Source organism: Onthophagus taurus, chromosome 3 (assembly GCF_036711975.1).
Source record: "Onthophagus taurus isolate NC chromosome 3, IU_Otau_3.0, whole genome shotgun sequence".
Classification (NCBI taxonomy): Eukaryota; Metazoa; Arthropoda; class Insecta; order Coleoptera; family Scarabaeidae; genus Onthophagus; species Onthophagus taurus.
The window spans coordinates 10,728,655-10,748,886 of NC_091968.1; the positions used below are offsets into that span (position 1 = coordinate 10,728,655).

The window sequence follows — 20,232 nt, forward strand, 5'->3', positions numbered from 1 at the left end:
CTTCGTAGTTTTTATACGCCTGCGCCTGTACATACATTAATATTGAAGTCACCTAGAATGAATACCTTCTTAATTAGCATTTCTTCTTCTATATTGCGTAGTAAATCCTGAAATCTTTCGAAGAATACCCTAGAATCGCCGCTTGGACGATATACAATAATGTATACCAATAATAATGATTTTTTTTCAAAACTATACAACTACAGAAACAATTCACCCTCGCTTTTTTTGACGTCACCAATTTTTACACAAATATACCTGTTAATGAGACCTTTCAATTGATTAAAAATATGCTGGCCACTTCTCTAAATTCTAAATAATGCAAACCATATATACAGGTGTCCCGAAACTCAACGTCAAGCGGGCACCGGGTGAGAGGCCAACCCATACCTGTTCTGGTAAAAATGAGAAAAAAATTCCATGTCTCTTAGTTAAGTGGTAATACATGACATACTTTTGAAAATGTTAAAAATCGGTCCCGTACATCATATCTTTAGGTACTACGGTCAGAAATGATCGCAATTTAATAGTGATTTTTTAATAATCTATTCCTTGTGAACCATGCTACTGTAGAAGTCACAAATCAAACAACAAAAGTCGTTAGTTAGACTGAAATGATGGAACAGAGTTGAGTATACAAATTGGAATATGACACTTATAAATCTACCTATATAGGTGAAACGGGTCGCTCCATCAAACAAAGATTAAGAGAACATAAACAAAATTCAAATTCAAATTTCGGTAGACACCTAATAAGTAATAATCATAATTTTGATGAACAAAAGAATGTTTCTCTACTACGCAAAGAAAACAGAGGATTTAAACTGAATTTACTAGAAACCTACGAAATTGAAAAATTTAAACATAAAAACAATCATATAAATTGCCTTAATGATCAAGTTCATATGAATAAAAGTCCTTTATACAAAGTCCTTAAAAACACATTCGATCCACATTAATCATTTATTTATGATAACATCCCCCCACATCCATGTCTCGAATTAATTATAAGAAATATAACTTCACATTTAATTTCAAAATCTATTTTAAATTTAGACTAAATCAGGTTTGAATGCTTACCCACGTCACCAAAGAACAACTCTTTGTCTCTTTTATGTATCTATCCCATTAGTGCTCGTCAATCCAAGTTTTATAGTATTGTTTTATATTTTAACGTGTAAATTTTAACTTTTAACGTGAGTTTTAATGTGTTCATATTTATAATATTAACTTGTATACCTTTGTGAAACCGTTTATATGAACAACTAAATGGAAAATAAGTTGCTAAAATCCAATCCGAATGGATGGCGTAAGCTGAAACCGGTTAGACAATAAATTGAAAAAGACCAGAAAAAGTATTGCTTAGAATTTCTGTATTAGTATTGCTTTTTATTGAATTTATATTATAAAAAAATAACTGGTCAACATGGATCAAACTTCCTCATCTAATTTTTTTTAGTGATTCAATGACAGATGTCTCAATATGTTTCTTTATTGAGAAGACGCTTAGATCCGACCTCTCACCTCATCTCTCTTTTTGCCGTCTTTTACCAAAATTAGACATCCTCCCCGGATGACATCTGATCGGCAGAATGCCGACCCAACTCTATAATTGGTGAAATTGACGTGACGTAATTCTTCATCGTTTAACCAATGTTCCGTAATAATAACATGATCTACATCCGTACTATTTAGAATAGCGACGCTACAACTTGAAAAAGATCAATTTTACTCCTCAACCCTTGCATGTTAATGTTGAGTAGCTGCACAATAGGCTGAACACTCTGTGTGCTGATCTCAATAAGTTTTCCATGAATTAAAACTGATTCGCGTTCCTCGAAATTCTTTTGGGTTGGTTATGTTGGATGCGTTTTCCTGTAAATTCGTTCTAAAAAACGATTTATTCGAACTCCCACTGTCCAAAAGTCCGGTTGTATAGCTTGGTCACGGAATACTGTTGGAACAGATAGTTTAAATGATGCATATTCATCGGGTCTTCTAGAGCAAAGCTTTCACATTTTACATTTTCAACCTTTTTATTTTTTACGTATCTAACCAGTACGTCTTCTGTGGTAGTAGGTTGTAGACCACATATATGCAAATGGGATTTAACTCCCTTCAGTTCAGTATCAGTTGCGATTCCTTATCCAGTTGCATTATCCTTCGAGGCATACTTCGAATCAGGTTTTGAATTTCATTTTGGAGAATCTGGTTCAACTCTTCTTCTAGCGCTATTTGGAGATCATCTAGCGTTTGTATAGCGACACTACAGACTCTAACTTGCCTCCCTAGCATATCTCACATGTGTTCTATGGGGTTTAAATCAGGGCTACGTGCAGGCCATTCCATTCTGCTGATATCCAAATCATCCAAGTATTGAGATACTATGCGGGCTGTATAGGAGCTCGTGCTAGAACATGAAGTTGTCACCAATAAATGGGCCGAACGGAATCACGTAATCAGACAAAATTTCTTCAATATACCGTGCCGCGTTTAGATTGCTGTTGATAAAGCAGCTGCAGCTAAAAAAATATTTTTGAAATATAACATTAATCTAGCATTTTCCAATCACACTACTCTAAATAAATTACTATCTAATTACCATCTCAACAGTTATAACATAAATAATGAAAGTGGTGTTTATTTGATTAATTGTTTTAATTGAGATAACATTTACATAGGACAAACAGGCCGAAAGTTGGAATGTAGAATAACAGAACATAAAAATAAAAGTAATTCTAACATTTATAAACACAGAAACGAAACAGGTCACAATATAGAATATAGTAACGTTAAATTTCTACACAAATGCAGCAAAGGTTTTAAATTAGACCTTTTAGAGGCTTATGAAATTAATAAATATAAAAAGAAAAAATACACCCTCTTTAACGATCAAATAGATCTTAATTTTACACCTCTATTTAAATGTTTAAATGATTTTTGAAACGGCGAATTGTTAAATTTAATTTTCCTTTCTTCTCAAACCCGTTTTTTAAGAAACGCATTCCATAACTTGTATTATTATTATATTGAGTCCTTGATTTGTGTTTCATGTCTCGTGTTAAGTGTTGTCTTTTCGTGAAAATAATTTTAAATTGTTGGTTACGTGTGAAATTTTATCTCTAATAACCAAACAGATGTTTCCAATTTCAAATTTGTTTTATTTTTCACCATAAGTTTGTAAAAAAAAAATTATATTTTGTAAGATTTTATATTATTTTATTTATAGTTTTAATTATTCTCATTCAAACAGGATTTTTTGTAATTCAATTGTTTTGTAGATTCGGCTGATGATGACCTAATATAGTGTCGAAACCGGTACCGAGGAAATTTAAAATAAACGCGAAAACTGAAGTTTAAAACACATTATTGTTTTATTATATCTTATTTTTATTAATTAATCTCGCAACATGGATTCTAATAATATTTTAAACATAAAGATTTTTATAATGATTTGCCTTCCATTGATTGGCATGTAATGTGTATTAGTTGACTGACATTAACGATACATAAAAATTTTTCAATACACATTTACTATATGTATTTCATAAACATGCACCAGAAAAGATTATTAAGATCTCGCGACCAAGTGCAGCTTGACTAATTTGGTTGTTAGGACTATGATGGATTTAAGGGATAAAGACACTAATTGTAAGACACACGAACATTGGGAATACTACAAATCGCTAACGAATTATGTTACATCTGCGATACGTAGGAAACAGAGGGTTTACATAAATACCTACTATTTTTCAAAATAAAAATACTTGCGATTGATGGAAAACATATAATAAGTTGGACATTGAGCGTAAGCATAGACTTTCTGTTCCTGAACGTTTATGTGATGCAGATGAGTTCATTAATTATTTCTTGAACAATTCAAATAATAACATTGATCATAATTTATTACAATATTATAACAACATTTTACACTTTACGAAATTTTAAAGAATTGTTTGCTTTTCATACTGTAATTCGGAGTGAAGTGACTAAAGTTATATCATGTATTCACTTCAATGTTTCCTTTGCACTTACACTAACATGCTTATATCAAAGGTTAATCTGTGGATACGTAGGAAACAGAGGGTTTACATAAATACCTACTATTTTTCAAAATAAAAATACTTGCGATTGATGGAAAACATATAATAAGTTGGGCATTGAGCGTAAGCATAGACTTTCTGTTCCTGAACGTTTATGTGATGCAGATGAGTTCATTAATTATTTCTTGAACAATTCAAATAATAACATTGATCATAATTTATTACAATATTATAACAACATTTTACACTTTACGAAATTTTAAAGAATTGTTTGCTTTTCATACTGTAATTCGGAGTGAAGTGACTAAAGTTATATCATGTATTCACTTCAATGTTTCCTTTGCACTTACACTAACATGCTTATATCAAAGGTTAATCTGTGGATACGTAGGAAACAGAGGGTTTACATAAATACCTACTATTTTTCAAAATAAAAATACTTGCGATTGATGGAAAACATATAATAAGTTGGGCATTGAGCGTAAGCATAGACTTTCTGTTCCTGAACGTTTATGTGATGCAGATGAGTTCATTAATTATTTCTTGAACAATTCAAATAATAACATTGATCATAATTTATTACAATATTATAACAACATTTTACACTTTACGAAATTTTAAAGAATTGTTTGCTTTTCATACTGTAATTCGGAGTGAAGTGACTAAAGTTATATCATGTATTCACTTCAATGTTTCCTTTGCACTTACACTAACATGCTTATATCAAAGGTTAATCTGTGGATAGCTCCCTACACATGGTAGTGGGGCGCATCAAACAAGCACTCGATTCGAAAGAGTCTATTCTGGAAACGTTCCTTGGCATAGAGGGAGCGTTTGACAAAACCACCTTTAGTAGTAATCCTTGCTCCAGCGGTGAAATATCTGGGTGTTATCTTGGACAAAGGGCTAACTTGGACATCGCACATTAGTTGCAAAACCAAAAAAGCAACGATTGTACTGACTCAGTGCCGAAGGGCTATTGGAAATACTTGGGGACTAAATCCGAAAGTTACAATGTGGATCTATACTTCTGTGATAAGACCCATGGTAGCTCACGGAGCCATACTTTGGTGCTCAGCACTAAAACATGCATATAAAGCTAAATTGCTGCATCAATTGCAACGACTCTCCTGCTTGTTAATCACAGGCGCTATGAGATCTACACCTAAGGTTGCGATAGAGACTATGCTGAACGTGCTGCCCCTAGATATTTTTATCAGGGAGGTGGTCATAATGGCGTTGCTTCGATTGCGATCAGTAAATGATAAGCACAGACTATATTACACCTACTTTCCTAGGCAAGCCACACTTTGGCATTGAAACGATACCCCAGAGCAACTCAAGCTCGGGCAAAACGCTGACCATCTACACTGATGGATCAAAGAAGGCTGGAGGTTCCGGAGCGGGAATTTTCTCTCACGATCTCCAGCTGCACCTTTGCACTTCCTTAGGATCGTATTGCACGACTGCTCAAGTCGAATTAACTGCTATAAACATAGCAGCCGATGCAATCATCGACTCCAAAAAAGTCGCAGGCAGAAACGTTATAATCTACACTGATAGTAGACATACTATGCTGGCGGTTGGTAGGCACCAAACTACATCATCGTTGGTGAAGTCCTATCGGCAATCATTCGAAGAGGCAAACGTATACAACAACGTCACGATAAAGTGGCGAAAAGGACACATCGGAATTAAAGGACATGATCTTACTAGCTGTAAATACAGCATCAAAGCTGATAAACTCCATCTCCCATCGAGCTTTTTACGACAGATGGGATGGGACAGCAGCAGGTGTCTTTGCTAAGAAAACTCTGCTCTACCCTGACCGGAAGTGATCTGCTCAGTTTCTGGGAAAATCAAAAAGTGACTTGAGGATTCTCACGCACTTCCTTGTGGGACACTGCAGGTTACGTAAGCACATATTTTACATGAAGCTGGCGAATGCACCCCTCTGTAGAGGTTGTGAAATGGAAGACGAGACGGTAAGCCATATTGTTTGTGACTGTCCCAACCTCCGTACTTAAGGGAATTCATTTTCGGAGTACCATGGCTCCAAATTTCGGATATAAGGAACAAACCTTTCTGTCCTATATTAACGTTCATGAAAAGATTGGGCTGGTTTTCTGACCCTTGAATGAACAGTAATTGTGGGGACGTACAAAGGGCGCGCTGGGGCCTAAGTGCTGTGAAAAAACTCACCTCCACGTGAAACTACATACATACTTCACTTCAATGCCATTGGAAGCGACCTTCTTTGCATAAATACAATAAAAATGTCGTGTGTGAGCGAAAAACCGGTTGTTTTTATATATTTTATTTTATTATTCGAGAATATACGCTTCGTCGGCGATTGTTGGCTAAATTCTTTATTAAAAATTAATAGAATTTTTCCAGAAGTAAGAGCTTGAGTACAAAACCAGGTATCCATAGTCCGTAGTAAAAGAGGATTGATCCGGTTATCCGGTGATCTTATAAGTTCGAGTTCTCGTTAAAAATTACCTTAGTTTGAGAAAAAACGACGCTTTCTCGAGGATGAGACTGATATGAATTTTGTAACCATCCATTTCTAAAAGTATAACCCGATACATGTTCACTATTTTCTAGTAAATCCATAATCACTGAGGTGTATAATTTAAAATAAGGTAAAAATTAAAAGAGCTCTTTCTCAGTTTTCTAATAAATATACTTAGTACCGGTTTCGATAATTACTTATCATCATCAGCTAAATAGTCAAATAAATAATAAAAGTCACAATATAAAATGATTTAGAAACTAAAATAACGAGAAATAAAGATGTAAAGTGGACGACTTTGTGGACGACACTGAACAACACTACAGGTTAAAATGGAGTAATCACAAAGGAATGCATTCCTTTGCAAAGGAATCACATTATATATTATTTTAGTTCACTATTTTGTTGTTATTTGATTATAAAAGTTTAAGAAAACTGTTTCAACATTGCCTACATGTAGATCTCACAAGGTCCCCACATATCTGACGTCGTGCCTGAAGAAGACAGCTAGGCTGTCGAAACATTTGTAGCACCGATTGCGAATAATAAAATTATATCGTCGTTAACCTAAATATCTTTTTATCTTTACCCATAACGATGAGCATGGAAGCCATCACAGCCAAAATCTAGAGTTAGTCACTTTTCCGCACTTTCTTTATATTTTTAACGTGTTTTTTGGGTCATTTCACATTGATTAAAAAAAGTCGTCGATTTTTAAGTCACATGATAATTCTTGAATTTTTCCCAAGTTTCTTAAATTTCTTTCGTTAAAAAAGAGCGTTCTTAAATTTTAATCTGTAAACTTGTAACACTTCGTCCTTAATTTCATTTTACAACTTTTTAAACTTTAATTTTGTAAATTAGTACCTAATAATCTGATTTCGACATTGATTTCGACATTTTTTAACAAACCAAAAGAAATATTAAGAAACTTGTTTGTAAAATGGATAAGATGAGAGATGTTAATCTATTTGTAGAGTCTCTGAAGATGGCCTAGTGCCGAAACTGGTTAGACTTAAATTCTATATAAAAGAAACCAGTTTAGAAGTACAAAATCAAACTCTAGATTATTTTCTTCAAAAATTTTTACACAAATCGTCATCATTTTGTCTCTAGTTTTAGTGATTAAATTTATGATAATAAAGTTATTATTATTATTATTTGTCGCTTAGTCAAGTGATGCAGACCGCGGTCCAAATATTATGATTATTATGATAATTCTTATAATAAAAATTCAGCCACTGAATATTTTTTTTAAACATCGATGTATCGGTATAATACGTCGATGTTTTCGACATCGATGTTTCACTTTTGGAAAACATCGATGTTCTAATATCGATGTTTTTATGAGCGATGTTGCATCCCTACCCCGAATACGCTTTTCGGCCTGATTTGCGATTTTTATTTTTTCGTGATCATTGACTGCCACTAACAAAACTGACAGGTTTATGAGAATTACCCACGAATTACCGACGGACACAGGAGATGTAATACCTCTTTTACACGTAGTCACCAACAGAATTTTCAGAATTTTGCTCTTTCGCTGCGATGTTCTTTCGTTCTATGAGATGCAGATCATTTAATTTTGAAAGACGGCAGCAGACGTTGTTGAATATTTTGAACAACACAATCGAGATCTTCTTCAGATAAATTAAAACGTCCTGCGATATAATTACGAGCAGAAGAAATGTGTGTTCCCATGTTCAATAAACTCGAGGCAAAATTCTTTGATTTTTATAACAAACTAAGACATTTTACAGTATTTAGCAACTGAATAGAAGTATTACTACTAATTGTTACGGTACTTACACTCGTATTTATACATAAACCTAAACGTTTTTCGAAAATGTTAACAGAAGTTGACGTGACGGGAGACTTAAACTCAGATCATCTTAGCATAGCCCTCAAATTCCAAACAAACATAATTTCAGACCATTGATGATGTTTATTACAAACAACACAGCGAATCCATCATGAAACACTTTCCAACAGTAACATACGTATAACCATTTCGTTTACAAACTGTCTAAAGTTATATTGAATCTAATACATGCTAAGAGGACAACATACAGACAATATAAGAAGACGAAGGACATAAATTTAATAACAGAATTCAACCGTCTCAATAAGCAAATACATAAAGAAGTAAAAGTATACCAAACCAACCTATTGGTACAATTTTTTTCAGAAATCAAGGAAGGTAAAGGGCGCTCATACTGGAACAAGATTAAGAAAATCACCAAATACAAGAGATCCTGTTCGATCTCAACACTAATGTATAACAATACCAAGTGGATATCTGACGTACAGAAATGCAACACTATGGCAGAACATTTTTTAAACGTATTCACACCGACAGACAACACGATTCGACAAAGACCGCATTAATACACAATAAGTCTATCCCAGATATTAGCATAGACGAATACATTATACATATTCATAAAGAAAAAAAAACACCGCACCAACCTCGGTAAATATTTTTTTTGTAAAAGGCCATTTTGGAATAATACACGATAAACCAAATCTTGCTGTTCCGTTGATGTATTTTTTATACTTGCAATAATATTTGCGTTCCTAATTTGCCTTCTGCTCGTAGTCCTTGCAAAAATTCATGTCATAATTGGTCCAAACCTTCAGCCTGCAGCAAGCGAGTTCAATTTCTTATCTTTCTCCTTTCATTAGAATCATCAAATGTTTTACACGGACCGCTTATTTCTGCGATTACTTACACTCGTATTTATACGTAAACCTAAACGTTTTTCGAAAATGTTTTTCTTTGCGGTGTAGTTGAATATCAATATATGGAAAACAAGGGTCGATAATTTTATAACAAACAACGTCGATAACCTGTATTTATACGTAAACCCAAATGTTTTTATTTAACTTTTCTTTTTGCGGTGTAGCTAAATAACAATAGATGGAAAACAAGCAATGTCGATAAAATTGATAATTTTTGTAACAAACAATGTTTATAAATTTATTAATAACCTACATATTTTAGAATTCACAAAACAATACCAGTTTTTGAGTATATTTAAATTGACATATCACTTCTACACCAATAGAGACGTCAGATCCCTAGAACGTTGTACCGATCGGAGCGAAATTCGTTCCGTGAGGCAATTAAAAAAAAATATATTTCTTCGAATGGGGCAAAAACGGGCATGAGATTTTATTATGAGCAAATTCTACATTAAATGGGGAATCTTTTGATACCAAACTCTAGTCGTAGGTAGATTTAGCTCACAACGATATGTCTACTCAAACATAAATTATTCATTAACTAGCAGTCTTATACAAAACAAAAACTAGCGAAGGTAATGACATGTTCTCGTATAAAATAAATAGAATACATATCAAAGTTAGTATATACAAAAAAATCAGAAGTATTTCCGAAATGGTTTCTAAAATAAAAAGTTTTGAAGTTCCCCTAAATTTTCGGATTGTTTAATTTGACCTATGTACTAAAATTGTCATTCTTTTTAGTACCTATAATTATTCCCCACTGTGCCAGGGGGGCCAGGGACAGGGATGAATGGAGGCAGAGGCTGAAAGAGGCCAAGGTTCTATACGGGCTGTAGAGCCATAGATGAATAAAAATGGGGAAGGTAGCACAGAAATAGTGGCAAAGGGTAGACCTTTCAAATAAAAAAAACGTTATTCAAATCGAACAATACGTTCAAAAGTTATTGCAGTTTGAAACTGGTCACCATTTTAGGTGATGCGTTTTTTATGCCACTTTTTACACATAAAATAAATTTGTTTGATTTTAATTCAACTGTGGTCTAGTATGACCAACTTTTATAAAATAATAAAATTATGATGTAGTTTTATAAAGGACGTTTTTTATTGACCTCTTGTCTTGTTGTTGTTTTACATATCTATTATCTATTATCTTACTTCATCTACGACAAATCATCAAATTCTTTTTATTAACTTGTAAAATATAATAAATTAAAAATTGAATAAAAACTAGTGAACTGACGCACTAAAATGTACTGACTGTTCATTTTTATATTAAGTCGGCATCAAAATGAGAGGTTATCTCATCGTTAAAAATGAATGCTGGTTTCAGCAAGTCGCGATTTATAGTTATTTCTTTATTGCCTATTGTTCGTACAAAAAAGGAAAATTGTCGAACTAAAATGCGAGGTGCCGGTTAAAAAAAAAAAAAAGGATTCAAAAAATAATTAAATTCTATTAATAAAATCAATACAGCTTTAATACGAAAGCGGTTGCAATGAATGCAAATCGTGTAATTAATAAAGAAAATTATAAAGAATGCGAAAGAATGTAAATAAAGGTAAATAAAATAAAAAGCGTACATACAAGAATACGGCGAAAATTACACGTGGCGTGGTGGAAATTGAAGGCACACGATGCAGACGATACGGCGACTAGCGGAAGATTGAAATCTTGTCGATTAAGACTGATAACGACGGAAAGGAAGAGAGACAAAATGCGTCACACGTGCGCTTCAATTTTAAAAACAAAAATATTAACATTTATAAAAGATTGAAAATACAATAAAAATAAATTTGAATTTAACTGATTTCATTTTCTATTCCGGTAGGAACATTCACCCACCGAAAAACAACAGTTTTTAAACAAAACAAAACAATGAATTAATTAAGAAGACAAGAAAACGGTAAAAAATGCGATTAACAAAATTTTAAGTTTCTGAAGGAACAAAGTTTTATTACAGGGCGTTGTAATAACCCTTGCGTAGTGCGAACGGTTACGACGCGCACAATACCGTCTGCGCCAGGATGACTTTGTGTTATCCGTCCAAGGGCCCATTGTAATGGAGTTTTCAGTTCATCTCTGATTAATACTAGGGTTCCAGCCTGTATATTTTTTATTGGAACGTTCCATTTACACCGTTGTTGCAACGTGTGCAGGTATTCATTGCTCCATCTTTTCCAAAAGTGCTGAAGCATTCCTTGCAACAGTTGCCATCGCGTGAGTCGATTGGATGGTATATTCTGCAAATCATCATTAGGAATTTCAGAGTTTAGAGGGGAAAGGGCTAAAAAATGACCAGGAGTGAGGGTTTGCAAATCGTTTGGATCGGCACTCAAAGGGCATAGAGGCCGGGAATTTAATACTGCCTCAATTTGTACCAACAAGGTATAAAGCTCTTCGTAATAGGCCCCATACACCTGCATACATATTGGGCAACCTGATGTTGCGCAACAAAGTGTTGTACAAACATGGTTAGCCATACACTGTGCGCTATTTTATGCAAACCTCAGTTGTATGTGTTGCGTTCATACGGAAACATGCCATCTGACGAAGCGGCCTGTTTAGCTATAATAATTGCTATAACCTCCGAGGATGTTGGTATTAAAAAAAGAAGGAGGAAGAGGAGAGTATGGATGAAAGAGTGGTTGAAGAAAAGATCCCTTTTTAGCCACGCAAATCTCCTCAAGGAACTTCAATTGAGTTCACCACTAGATTACAAAAATTATTTACGAATGGACCCCACTACTTTTGGCGAATTATTGGTAATGATAACACCACTTATAGAAAAACAACATACTATAATGAGAGAAGCAATATCACCCAAGCAAAGGTTATTTGCAACTTTACGATACCTTACTTCTGGGCTTACTTACGAGGGTTTAAAGTTCGAAACAGCAATAGCTGCTCAAACACTTGGAAAGATTATTATAGAGACCTGTGACGCAATCATAAAGGTTTTGAAGAAATATATAAAGGTAAGTAATTATTACTTTATTAACGTTCATTAAAATAACAATAAAATAATATGAACTAAAAATAAACAAAGTAATATAAAACCTGAAAAACTGAAGTTATTTGACTGTTGGGCAACTTTCTCCTACTACAATATATTTAAATAAAATCTGGGTCTGGATATGGGTCTTCTGGTCTGCCTATCTGTACCGGAGCTGGGGAGTAATGAGTTTTTGTATTATTTGAATGTGATGGGTACACGTATTGGGATGAATGTTGTGGTCTGTTCTCTAGAGTGGTGATTTGTAGTGGAGATGGAGGGTATGATTGAGATAGACTACTATTACTTGTATGAGGTGAATATCCGTATGAAAGTAGACGTGAGTTTGGCCCATTTGTTGTTACAGAATTTCTGTGAAGGGGTCCTAAACGCCCTTCATATAAGATGTCGCTAATGGCCTTTTTCGCGTGAATTTGCTGCTCGGGCGACATTTTCACTAGCTCCAGTGCCCAACTTTTCGCTAGAATGTCTACCTCATTGTTGGAAGCACGCAGATGTTGGCAAGCCATTCTTAATGATTCATTTCGGGTCTGAGATTCCTCGGTTGTCCCTGTCTCTACGTCCTGTGGCAGCTTCCGGCATTTCTATTTCTTGAGAAGTATCTGGATTTTCCTCTTCTGCTGCATTTGCTTCTGGGTTACCATCGTCCCGAGAAGAATCCTATAAAAGGCCAAAATGGGTTTATAATATTCCTACTTTTCTTTATTAAACAATTCTATAAATAATAATTGAAGAGTCCACTGCAAAAAGGCGGAATTTCAAGAAATCTTTCGTCTTTTTTGCAGTGGGCTCTTCAATTGTGCATGATTCAAGATGCAATTCTATAAATGACACTAACGATACGTTTCTTTCAGCTACCACAAAGTGAAAATGAGTGGAGAGCTGTAAGTAAAGATTTTGAAACGAAGTGGAATTTTCCTCTTTGCTTAGGGGCAATAGACGGTAAACATATACACATATTTAAACCCCCCGGAACAGGCTCCTATTACTTCAACTATAAGCATTCATTTAGTATTGTTTTAATGGGAATTGTAAATGCAAACTATGAATTCTTGATGGTTGATGTGGGCGCTAATGGACGTGTTTCTGATGCAGGGGTGTTTTCAAATACCTTCTTCTATAAAAAACTTGTAGAAAAGAACTTGGGCCTTCCTGAACCGGAAAATTTGCCTTTAACTAATACCAAAGTGCCTTATGTTTTCGTAGGGGATGACGCTTTCCCACTTCTGGAGAATTTAATGAAACCATTCAGCAAGAGAAACCTCACCAAGGAAGAAAAAATTTATAACTACAGGGTGTCACGCAGCCGTCGGATTATTGAAAATGCATTTGGGATACTAGCTTCTCGATTTAGAATTCTGTTAAGTCAAATTAATCTATGTCCAGAAAAAGCTGTTACTATAACATTAGCATGTTGCTATTTGCACAACTTTTTACGACATAAAAATGTAGAGTGTTACTTCCAAGGCGGCATAGATGTTGAAAATATAAATACCGGAGAGTTTACAAATGCTGATTGGAGAGCAGATCCTACGTTACAAACACTACAACCACTTCAAGGGAGAAACAGTACAACAACAGCAAAAGAAGTAAGAGCACAGTTTTGTAATTACTTTAATACTGTTGGAGCTGTTCCGTGGCAGGACAACATTATATCTTGACTATAAATTATCTGTTTTTCACAGTTGTGCTTAAAAATATATTACTTTTTAAATAAATTATTTCAAAATAATAACAGCATTTAAATAAATAACTGATTTGATTACTTACCCTGCCTTCATTTTCAGTCTCTTGGGGCTCGTCCATGGTAGAAGTCCCTGGTAATTGACTTTCTTGGTCTCTGAGGAAATCTAATTCTTTAAAATACCATAAACTTGGTTCATAAAGATTTTCGGTGCCTGTGCCAGATCTATAGCTCGCCACTACTTTTTTGAATTCCCTCCGATACGCAGTACGCAAAACATTTATTTTCTTTCGCACCATCTCTCTATCGGCGCTAGGTTCTATTACCCTTAATTTTTCGGTTAGTTTTTCATACGCGACGTTCTTCTTGTTTTATTTTTGTACACATCACTCTTCACTTTCCACACTTCTGGCAACTGGCGATATAGATTAATAAATTCGCTCCAAAAGTCTTTGTTGTTTATAAAGTTCGCCATTTTAAAATTATCAGTACTACTAGTGTGTGGCGTATGCGGAACTTGTCCAAACCTGCCCTTAACTGTACAACCTCTCGAGCCAGGACCCATACATGATGCAATAGTTGCACAACGTCATCCGTTGCGCAATTAATTTCAAACAATTTTGAATTTCTACAACTTGTTGCGCATCACGTTGAACAACACCATACACCATACAATTTTTGCACAACAGCCTCTGTTGTGCAATTTGTTCGCAGGTGTATGGGCCCTTCAAGTCATAACTTGTTTACCAACGACTCTGTGTAGATGGGTCTTGACAGATTTAACGCCCGCTTCGGTGAGTCCGTTGAAATGCGGCGAAGCAGGTGGATTAAAAAGCCATTGTATGCCTAGTTCACCGCCGGCATCTTGGGCAAGTTTCGACAGTTGGTTGTAGGCTCCGACGAAGTTTGTGCCACGATCGGAAAATATAGCAGTGCAACTTCCTCGGCGTGACATGAATCGTCGCAAGGCAGCAATAAATGCAATAACTGCAATAAATGGACAGCTTTCGTGGAGGCGCAAACGAAAATGCAGATATATGATTTGAATGTTTTTGCACCTCTATACTTGCGGGCGGTGGTAATGAATGGGCCAGCGTAGTCCACACCCACCGTTGCAAATGCTCTCAACTGTTGGACACGAAATGTCGGTAAATCTGCCATCATTGGTGAATAGGACCTAGGACGGGCTCTGAAACATCTAATGCAATTAGATATTACTTTATATATTTCATGTCGAGGTGAAATTATCCAAAACTGATTGGCAACAATAGAAAATAATGTTCTGTAACCGGGATGTAGATACTTTTGATGAAGATGTTCCACAATTAGTTCACACAATCGATGACGACTAGGCAGTAAAATTGGGTGTTTTGCGTCATATGGGAGTTCTGAATGTTTGAGTCGTCCACCCACTCTGAGTAAGTTCTCTCTGCTAATAAAAGGCGAGAGTTTTCTAATTGGTTTGGATAATAGCTTGCCAGCTCTAATTTGCTGAAATACTTCTTCGAAATGTTCGTTCTGGACCAACCGAACGATGACATGAAGGGCATTCTGCTTTTCAAATAGCGAAAACGTTACATTTCTATGTCTATTTGTTTTTCTGCAACTTGAAATGAAGCGCAGTACATATGCAACTATACTCTCTATTTTATTTAAATTCGAGAAGCGCTCGATCAAGGTAAGTATACAATTTTGAACCCTTTCAGTAATCGCAGCGGTAATGATTCGTTCTTCGGCTCACACGACATCATCATCGGAATCTATCGAAGCATCGTGAGGCCAATTGGACGAGGATTGCGACAACCAAACAGGACCATCCCACCATATACTAGATTTGACTATTTCCGAAGGTAAAAGACCTCGCGACCCAACGTCTGCGGGGTTATCAGCGGATGGAACGTGACGCCAGTGATTTGCAGGTAAGATTTCTTGTATGTGACTGGTTCTATTGGCAACAGGTCTTCCAGCGGTGAGGAGATGCCCTTAACCAATTGAGTACGACGGTAGAGTCACACCAAGCAATTACATTAGTCGTTGTAATGACAGATGTACTGGACATGATTAATTCTGCGAGATCGGCCAATAAAACAGCACCGCATAGCTCCAATCGTGGTAGCGATGTAGTTTTTAAAGGAGCCACCCTGGACCTGGCACAAATAAAAGAAGTTTTAATGGTACCACAAGGTAAAATATATCGTAAATGTGCAACCGAGCAATAACCAATTAATGAAGCGTCGCAAAATAAATGCAGTTCAGTGACTTCACTGCTCGTGGGTCGAATGAAACGAGGTATGTGTAATTTCGTCAATAAAGGAAGCTCTGACTTGAATTGTGTCCAGTATTTAAGAATATCCTCTGAAGGAACATCATCCTATTCCATCTTCGCCAACCATAGTTTTTGTATTAATTGTTTTGCGGATAAAATACATGGAGTAATAAATCCCATGGGATCATAAATGCGAGCGATGGTGGACAGAATGGCTCTTTTGCTGCAGAGAGTGTCACGTAGGACATATGAGTAGCCAAAAGTGTCAGCGTGCGGATTCCAATTAAGCCCCAATACTTTTACGAAGTCGATTTCGTCACTATTAAAGGAAATTGGCGATCCTTCTTCTTGGAGTTTGAAAGGTTGGATCAACTCCGGCGTGTTACTTGCCCATTTGGACAATTCGAAGCACCCCAAACACAATAGATCGATTATTTGGTGCTGCAGGTTCACCGCATCAGATACGGAAAAGGCTCCTGTCACGATGTCATCGACGTACATGTAATTCCGGATAACATTTGCAGCTTCAGGATATTGCATCTCGTATATATTAGCCAATTCTTGCAGAGTGCGTAATGCCATGAATGGAGATGCGGACATACCATACGTAACTGTATTTAATTTATATTCGTTGATTTCACCGTCATTAACATTTCTCCAGATGATACTCCAGCTGATAATCACGGCGGTGATGCGGGGCGACGAGAATTTAGCGGTACATCTGCTTGATGTCGCAGATAAATACGTTGGGAAAACATCGAAAAGTAATTAGAATGGATACCAAATCTTGTTGTAATTTAGGCCCAGTCAATAAAAGATCGTTTAGAGATTTATTTGATGTGGTCTTGGCGGATGCGTCGAAAACGACGCGTATTTTGGACGAGCTAGGATGTATGACGTAATGATGCGGGATATAATAGGCTTTGGGATTGCAGAAGTCATCTTTGGGAACAGGGGACATATGCTGTTGCGAAAGATAATCTTCCATGAAAGTTTGATAAGCGTTGTACATGGTTGAGTTTTTCAAAAGCCGTTTTTCCAGAAAAAGAAATCGACGAAATGCTTGTTAGTATGATTGTCCAAGAGATGGTTGTTCATCTTTGAATGGTAAAGCGAGCACAAAGCGGCCCTCAGTGTTGCGATGATACGTAGAATTAAAGTGTTTCTCACATAAAACATTCTCAGGTGATTTTGCTACACCGTTCTTCACCTGATCCAATTCCCAGAATCGTTGAAGACAAAAATCTACTGTAGGTTCGATGAATAATGTGGATGTAGACGCTGAAGAATTGTTCGATTTACCAATCAGAAGCCATCCGAAAATAGACTCAAGCGCCGCGGGCTCATTCTGAGTACCAATTTTTCGGGCCCCAGTGAGTATTGAGGGAACCAGTTCAGCTCCCAAGAGTAGATCGACGGGACCGGGAGACGATTGACCGACAGATATGTTAAGATGACGTAGATGTGGATAGTTTAATAGTTCAATCGGTTCTTTGGGTTGATTGGAACAAATTTTAGGGCTAATTATAGCTGTAAATTCTAAAATGGGTTGAAGAGCGTTGCAGGGTTTGATAGCGCAGGCGATAGAACCTCCATTACAATTGGAACTCATGCTATTCAATCCTTCAATAGTGACAGAACTTTTACATCTTTCAAGTTGAAGTCTCTTTTGCAGACGTTCAGTAATAAAGTTTACCATGCTGCAGGAATCAATGACTGCTCGAACTTTGTGAAAGGTTCCAAAACAATCCCGGACCTCCAACTCAGCGACAGGAAGTAATACGGTCATCATGGAATTTAACGCAGATCCAACAGTTGTATTCGATGGGGATTATGATGGCATGTTAGATGTTAAAGTATTCTCATTCATTGGGTTATTCAGATGTAATAAAGTGTGGTGACGTTTATGACAGATACGACAAGCATTCGTAGAATTGCATTTACTGGTGGAGTGTCGACAGCCTAAACAGTTTTTGCAAAGATTGGTCTTAGTGACAAATTCAAATCGTTGTGCGGGTGTTCTGCCATGAAACTTTGAACACTTGTATAAATTGTGAACATCGTTGCATAAAGGACAATTAAAATTACTTGGCTTAGATTTTGTTTCAGTGGCGAAGCTTGCTGAATTGGGCTTGGATTGACGAGTGAGAGTTTGATGAAGTAAGCTTAACAGAGTCCAATGCTTTAGCTTGACTTTCCAGAAAAGTTATCAACTGCGAATATGTAGGTATTTCAAACGTGCAATGTTCAACTTCAAATTTGGTTTTAATCGAAGTATCTAATTTTTGTAATAGGATATTGAACAATAAGAAATCCCATGAATCAACAGGAAATCCGAGAGTCTTGACCCCTTCCACATTTTCTGCGAACGTGTCGTTTAATGAACGGTAGACTTTAGCGGAACCCTCTTGTTTTATTGTTATGCCCTGTATTTCGTTGTAGTACAGTGTGGCAAGATGCCTTTTATTTTGATACCTACTCTTAAGCATCTCAAACGCGATAGGGTAATTGTCATTCGTCATAGGCAACCCTTTGATGAGTTGTAATGGCTCACCAGATAATGACATCAATAAATATTGATATTTAATAACATCCGAAAAGGATTTATTTTCGTGCACCATGGAGCGGAACAAATCGAAGAAACTTGGCCATGCTTTGAAATCACCAGTAAATGTTGGTAACATAATTTTGCTCAACTTTGGAGACTCGAGAGTAGTAGGTGGTTCTTCAGTAATATGAGAATCTTTAATTCTCTGATGGATTGCTTTTATAGAAAAATACGCGCTATCTGCCCCTTGGCGAATACGATCATGCTCATAATAATAATAATAATAATAATTCACTTTATTGCCCAACAAAGATCAATTACAGGACAATATTACAAGAAAAAGAAAATAAGAAATAACACATGCCATAAAACAAATATAATTCACATAAACACTCTTACACTATTATTGATTGTTAGTTAGTTTACACATCCTCTGCACCGGGGAGTTGGCTAAAACATTGGATCTGCAATTCCTCAAATAAAACTGATTTGTACTACGTGTTGCACGCGTAGGCACCGCGAAAATGATCCGCGACAACAACCAACCACAATCCAATTCACCTTGCACTAACTTCTGCAAAAACTTGATGCACTGGTCATCTCTTCTTACGTCTAGTGCAGAAAAATTGTGACGCCGCAGCAGGGATGCGTAATCCATTCCACGATCCGGGTATGATCCGTCCAGGCGTAGAGACAAATATTTGAGAAATCTCCTCTGAATTCTCTCCAATATAAGTCTATGACACACATAATGTGGCGACCAAATTACAGAGCCATATTCCAATTTGGGCAATACAAAGGTCGAAAATAGGGTCTTGTACACACCGATATCAGAAAAAGCACGCGAGGTGCGCAAAACGAAACCAAGCATCCTCGCTGCAGAAGATGCAATATTTTCGATGTGAGGTACAAAACACAATTTGCGGTCAAAAGTTACTCCCAGATCCTTGATTGTAGATAATTTCTCAAGAAGAACACCTTCTATATAATAAGAAGATGGAAGAGGAGACAGCTTGCGTGTAAAACTAACTGCACCGCACTTATTGGCATTAATCTTTAGCTGATAACGGTTACACCATTCCACCAAGACGTCCAAATCCGACTGAAGACTGACAACATCACGGTCCGCAAAAATAGGTCGGAATAGTTTCAGATCATCCGCATAAGCTAGTACGCTTGATGAAAATTTGTCTAGAAGGTCATTCAAGAAGATAACAAATAGTAGGGGGCCTAGATTTGAGCCCTGAGGAACACCAGACCTAGCCGTAAACGAGCAAGTGCTTAAGGATAGGTTAATTATTAAATGAAGCGGAACTGCAAAAACTGCACAGCAATCACGAATGAAAAATGCAGGAAGATCATCATCACCAGCAGTAAATTTATTAGGTAACCTTTTTAGGAAATGAAGAACCTCT

The 20,232-nt window shown here is 36.1% G+C and overlaps 4 protein-coding genes across 4 annotated transcripts; 1 reads left to right on the forward strand and 3 right to left on the reverse strand.

Moving 5' to 3' along the window:
* Window positions 1-11,774: 11,774 nt before the first annotated feature.
* Window positions 11,775-14,042, forward strand: LOC111417942 (putative nuclease HARBI1). The gene is made up of 2 exons (XM_023050374.2): window positions 11,775-12,281; window positions 13,174-14,042. Exons 1-2 carry the CDS (start codon window positions 11,775-11,777, stop codon window positions 13,978-13,980), a joined length of 1,314 nt encoding a protein of 437 aa, XP_022906142.1. The 3' UTR covers window positions 13,981-14,042.
* On the reverse strand, window positions 12,271-16,930 carry LOC139429382 (uncharacterized). Its single transcript, XM_071195102.1, has 2 exons — window positions 14,090-16,930; window positions 12,271-12,979 (listed from the first exon to the last, which is right to left on the reverse strand). The coding sequence occupies exons 1-2, from the start codon at window positions 14,300-14,302 to the stop codon at window positions 12,839-12,841; spliced, it is 354 nt and encodes a 117-aa protein (XP_071051203.1). The 5' UTR covers window positions 14,303-16,930; the 3' UTR covers window positions 12,271-12,838.
* On the reverse strand, window positions 16,375-16,869 carry LOC139429346 (uncharacterized). The gene has a single exon (XM_071195032.1). It carries the CDS (start codon window positions 16,867-16,869, stop codon window positions 16,375-16,377), a length of 495 nt encoding a protein of 164 aa, XP_071051133.1.
* Window positions 16,931-17,335: 405 nt separating the features above from the next.
* Window positions 17,336-18,058, reverse strand: LOC139429347 (uncharacterized). Its single transcript, XM_071195033.1, has one exon. It carries the CDS (start codon window positions 18,056-18,058, stop codon window positions 17,336-17,338), a length of 723 nt encoding a protein of 240 aa, XP_071051134.1.
* Between the last annotated feature and the right edge of the window lie 2,174 nt (window positions 18,059-20,232).